Below are 6,067 nucleotides of genomic sequence, written 5' to 3' on the forward strand. Positions count from 1 at the left end.
TCTCTTCGAAAAAAGGGAACTTGAGATTCGCCTTAGTGCCTGGCTCATTGCATCTAGAGCTGCATTAGGATGACCCGCTACTCCTCTTTTCAAGGATCTCTAATTATTGTGGGTACATTTTGGGGTTGACTGGGTAAACTTGAGGCCTTATGCTATTTTATAAACACCGAGACAAATAGATGTATAGCAAATCAACATTTCAAATATATAGACTTAAAATACAAATTAAAAGCATACATTATCTAATGTACCAAATGATTAATCATTGATATAGGAAAAAAAATTAAGCTTATTATTCTTTTTTTATTTTTTTTTATTTGACATAAAAAGTCAAGTGTGCATATATATATATATATATATAATACACCATATGTAGTCATTCCTAGTGCTTTCATCCACACGACAACGTAGTCCTCTTCAACCACTTTCAATTTTACAGACCAGGTACATATTAGAGTACCAAACACACTTATGCATTATACATATCAAAGAGACCAAGTGACAGAGTTTTTTCAAGCCAAGAACTTCTGAAAGAGGCTTTGAAATTTTTCCATTTCATTGCCAGGGAGAGCTACCAAAACATTAACCCCACTATTGCTTCCACCACCTTCTTTGAGATCTGGGAACAACAAAATGATGTCCTTCCTATGATACACCACTGGACAACTATACCTTGGCCTCCCCCATGGATATTCTACTTCATCAAATCCTAATCTCCACCAAGAAGAAACCAAGAACTCCCCATGTGGAAATCCTTTGTACAACTCACCCCAGTCTATCACAGACCTTGCATACTCATCTGTCATTCTCCTTGCACCTTCAGAAACCATCTCCACCAGCCTTGCAAATGGCCCTTCATTCAATTCCTTGCATGTGGCTGTTGCATACGCAGTGAGGACCGCGTTTCCGGCATAAGATGGTGGCAATGGGGGGTTCAATCTTGGCCTTATGTCAACAGCGTAAAGGATGGTGGACATTCTATCCATGTTGATCCCTGTATCACATGATAATGCCTTGCACTGCCATATATGAGCCGTCACAACGTTAAAGCCCGTGATACGCGCATTCGGGTGGACGCCACTGGCAGCTTTGGCCTTTTCTTTAAGGCTGTTGATGTTGTCCGAGGTCAGCCGGAAAATATTGAAGGCAAGGTCTTCTTGGGTGGCTACAAAGACAGGAGGGTTTGAGTCTTGGCCTATGGGGATCTTTAGCTGGACCAGCTCAGGGTGTGGGAATGTCACATGTGGCGGTGATCGTGAGGCCAGGAGGTGACGGTCATGGCTGAGAGTGACAGCCAGGGGTTTGTTATGACCTAGGGCAGCCAGATTGTCCAAAAAGTGTTTGAAGCTTAGGCCATCCAATGTTGTATGGTTTATAGAGAGACCCATTGCAAAGCCACCACACTTAAATGATGTCAACTGTAACAAATGAAGAAGAATTATGAAGCTAGTTCATTTTAATTACTAGTATTTGATTTAGGAACGAAATATGTTTAGGATATTTTCTTCTTTTCTTTTCTATTAAAATACTAATATTGTAATCTTTATTATATAATCCTTATAAACTTATTTTTCACCTATCGTTAATAAGTAATTTTGACATTTTTATATTATATTATTATAAGATTATATGCTTTTTCTTTATACGTAATAGTTGTCAAATCAAAATGATGGAGATCAACAGTAGTTTCATTTATAAATTGTTCAAAATTTAAGTTTCTTTCAAAATAAAATAAAATATATTAAGTGCATGAGAATATTGATATTATAATAAATTATGTTCGATGACATGAAATTTCACATGCATATACAATAAATATGTAAAGATTATCAAATATAACGATTAGACCAACATAAATTTGGATTTAATGTAAAATTATACATAGGCAAGCATGAAATATTGTGGCTAGAAGCCTGGAAGGAAAGAGAGATCAGAAACAAGTACACATTTATCACTTATTTCTAAGGTAGTAATATATTGTATATTGAATCCTTTTGTTGTCCACAGTCCACAATCTATAAAATGAAAGCTTGAGTAGTTAGATCCAATTAAAAAATAAAAAAATAAAAAAAAAAACCAAAAAATTAGCACGTGTGTATGCTAGATATGAGAAGTTAGAAACCATAATTATGCAGTGATAATTCTAGTATAAAGTTATAATTATGCAGTTATAATTCTAGTATAAACCATAATGATAACTAACCATAACACGTTATTTATCATTTTTACATTTACTTAGTACTTTTTTTTCACCACTCATAATTTGTCATGTGAATAGCAGTAGCAAAATTGCAATTTATTAATTTAATATAATATAATTTAATTTTTATTTTTATTTATTTTTTTACGTGGGGTTGGAATTTTTGTTATGCAATCTAATGTCTCTTTTTCTTCTCACTGCAGGTCTATTTGATCGGGATGGTAGGTTGACACCCCAACTAACTTATTAATTATGAGTTCATTACAAATTCATCTTTAAGGCATAAAGGAAATAAAAAGTAGCCAACCATCACCTGTCCACAAATAGTAAGTAGAGTATTACAGAACATGAGATCTTATCATGATGGCAGATCTAATAATTGAGGTGGAAAATTGGTTGGTCATAAATGTCTTTATGTCTCCTTCAATTAATGGCGGGAAGCCACAACAAGGCAGCAATAAGTAAAAAATTATTAGATATTTCTGAAGTATCATAAATGCGTACTCTCTCCTCTCACATGAATGGTGGGTTCCACCATAAATTTAATTAGTGGGACCCACCATTCATGTGAGAGGAGGGAGTACACATTTATGATACTCCGGGAGTACACAATAATTTTCCGCAATAAGTGAAGATAAAGAAGACGTTTTAATGATTTTATTAACAAACGTTTAGGTACAGAACTACCAATCCTTCAATTTTATCAATTTTACTTGGAACTGAATAAACCTGTATTCATTGGCAAGCTAGGAATTTTGGCTTGGAGGGCCAAACTATGGTATTCATAAATCGGTTTACATAAATTTAAAACATATTCATATACAATTAGATTAGCAAGAACTCATTATTTTCCTTCTTTTTTTTTTCCTAATGAACATAATCTTTCGAAATTTTAATGAATACACACAAATTGTCTACTTTACTCTAAACATGTATGGAAAATAATCCAAAGAGAAAAATAATTAAATTTTTAAATATAATGGAGTCAGAGTCTTGTAACTCAATTGATTGGATGTATAAATGAAAAGAAAAAAAAAGAAAAAAAATAATAATGGATGATCCTTGTGTAACTTTATTTATTTATTTATTTATTTTTATTTTGGAAAGATTAAGCTATTTATTTTTGTTTTTTCTTGGGGGAATCCAATTTTTTTTCTAATGTTATTGGAGGGCAACTCAAATTAGGGGGGCCAAATATCATTTTTCTTTGGCCCCACCTTAACCGATTTATAACATATATATAGGATATTAAAATATTTCAAAATATTGGGGCCAACCTATAATGTGGCTCCACCACTGCCTGTATTACAATTAAGAGATTTTTTTTTTTTTTTTTTTAATGAAAAATGCTAATGAATACTTTTAAGGTATTGTTTAATAATCTATTTAAAGAATGTTTTTATGGGAAAAGAAAAAAAAATTTAATATTTTGATATTTTTTTCATTTCTCATAAAAATGATGTCAAAACTTTCCTAAAATAAATTGTTAATTAATACTCTAAAGGCACACATTAACCTGATCATTTTTTTTTTTTTTTATATCTAACAATATACAAAGTTATTCATTATTTAAAATTTTAAATAATATAACACTGAATATGTTTTTAGATTTACAATATTTAATTTGAAACAAAATAAAAGAATTTCGATCTTTATTTGCCACCTTGAGAGTTGATTTAAAAAGGAAGAAAGAGGAATTATTTGAAAGCTATCTGGCATTAGATTTGTACCTGAAAAATGCATAGTGGCTGATCATCTGGTTTCAAGAAATTGGAAGTCTTACAAACCAGTTGAGCAAAAGCCGGATTGGGATAAACCAAATCTCCAATCTCATCCAATGTATACTCACTAGAAGCTACCACAAAGCCAGCTCCAGAAGCATTGCAGTCAATCTCAAGACGAGATGTTTCAGAATTTAGCTTCAATCTTCCAGCAAAGAAATCATAGGGGACTAGTATTTTTGCTAGTGTGTTCTTGAGCTTGTCAGCTACAATTTTAGGGGAGAAATCTTTGTGGGATGGAAAGAAATGAACAGTTTCAACGTCAAAATTGAGAACTTGATCTATGTTGGATAAGAATAAGGTTCTTTTCTCAGTTTCTTGGGACGGAAAAACTAGAGACGATTTGTGAACAGTGACCTTGAGATCTTGGAGGAGAGACGGGGGTCCTTGGTATATGGTTCCCATGGTGTGTTATTTTTGATTGTGATATGTATGATCGATCATGTAATATATAGTAGTGTGGACCAAGGATATTGGAAGCAAAATGCTACAATAAATATGGTTCTAAGATATTGTGAAATATAGGTACAAATCATGACACGTATGGGGGTGAAACTGGACACCATAAAATCATTAAATTTTCTCATGACTAAGCCTAGACCAGGTATTCAGTAAAAAAAAAAAAATTGCTAACAAGTGCCCTTAAGGCACTGGTTAAGAATCTATTTTAAGAAAATTTTGATATCATTTTTATGGGAAATGAAAAAAAACCATCAAAACATTAATTGTTTTTTTTTTTTTCTTTTCCCATAAAAACTTTCTATAACTGGATTCTTAACTAGTGCCCTAAGGGCACTCGTTAGCATGACAAAAAAAAAAAAAAAAAACCTAGACTAGGTGTGACCCCTATTACTTCTACAATTTGCACTAAATTTTTTTCAAATATTTTCGTGAATAAAAGGAGTATCAAGAATATTCCATTTATCTGCCCCTTGCTACATAATTACAAAAGTGGTTGAGTAGGTTTTATAGATAAAGGGAGACGTGTATTCAACGGCTTTACATTTTGGTTGGAAAGAAAATGTGTGGTGGTGTGTGCTTACATAGGTCCTAGTAATGTTTAGCTACTTTGACATGCAATTAATCTTTTTTTTTTTCTTCCTTTAATATCATGGCCGTGCACACCACAAAAAAGTTAGGTTTTTTTCAAGGGTTAAAACTCTTGAAAATTTTACAAAAAGCCTTCTAAAAAAACATTATTTTGAGGGTCTGAATGACCCTTGACGGCCTTTGAAATAAATGCCATCGAAAAATAAATTTGAATGACCTACGTGACCCTTGAAACAAGTGATAAAGGGTCTCCCCACCTCCAAAAAATTAAAAATAAATAAAAATATAATAACCATTTTTGAGGGTATCCCAACACTCAAAATAAGATTTTTCTCTTTCAAAAAAACATCTATATATATATATATATGTATTTAAAAAATGAAAAATAATATTTATTGTTGTTACGTTTCTGTTTGGTCACATCAACGATGATGTCATCATTTTCTTTCCATCCTTTAAAATATATATGTGTGTATATACATTCATCTTTTAAACTTTTCTTCTTCCTATCTAAAAAATAAAAATAAAAATATTTTTTTTCTCCCTATTAGTCCACACCTACTGTTACACTTTCTCCAACATTTCCCCTCCTTTTTTGCCTCTTTCTCTCCCCACTACTCTCTAGCTTACCATTAAACTTCCTTAATCTTTTTGTCTTTCTTATGTTTTGACTCTTTTTTTCCCATTTTATTTTGTATAAATTTGATATCATTTCTTCCATTCAACCCATTTTATTTCTCTCTCTCTCTCTCTACATTCTTTTGATGGATTTTTTGTTCTTTCTTATAACTATAATTAAGTTTGATGGTTTTTATTTATTTTTTAAATGTGTTTTTGTAATGTGTTTTTTTAATTTCCCATCTCAAAGTTTTATCTCTCACTTTTATAGCTTTGGTTGAATTTTGGTTTCGGTTAATAGTTATTTATTTATTTATTTTTGGAAATAGGAATTTGAGTTTATATTAAAATGCAACCTACATGGCTATGAATTTAACTATGCCTACAAATTGTTTGAGTTATAAATTATTATAAAATA

At 31.6% G+C, this 6,067-nt stretch overlaps 1 protein-coding gene across 1 annotated transcript; it reads right to left on the minus strand.

The window, feature by feature from the left end:
• Positions 1–278: 278 nt before the first annotated feature.
• Positions 279–4,414, minus strand: LOC115991958 (fatty alcohol:caffeoyl-CoA acyltransferase). The gene is made up of 2 exons (XM_031115956.1): positions 3,931–4,414; positions 279–1,418 (listed from the first exon to the last, which is right to left on the minus strand). The coding sequence occupies exons 1-2, from the start codon at positions 4,384–4,386 to the stop codon at positions 513–515; spliced, it is 1,362 nt and encodes a 453-aa protein (XP_030971816.1). The 5' UTR covers positions 4,387–4,414; the 3' UTR covers positions 279–512.
• Between the last annotated feature and the right edge of the window lie 1,653 nt (positions 4,415–6,067).

Source organism: Quercus lobata, chromosome 1 (genome assembly GCF_001633185.2).
Source record: "Quercus lobata isolate SW786 chromosome 1, ValleyOak3.0 Primary Assembly, whole genome shotgun sequence".
Lineage (NCBI taxonomy): Eukaryota > Viridiplantae > Streptophyta > Magnoliopsida > Fagales > Fagaceae > Quercus > Quercus lobata.

Bases quoted from the DNA above. Each gene is read 5' to 3' on its own strand.
- LOC115991958 (XM_031115956.1), bottom strand. From the start codon at position 4,386: ATGGGAACCATATACCAAGGACCCCCGTCTCTCCTCCAAGATCTCAAG. The intron at 1,419-3,930 runs GTACAAATCTAA...CATTTGTTACAG, and splicing joins AGCCACTATGCATTTTTCAG to TTGACATCATTTAAGTGTGG.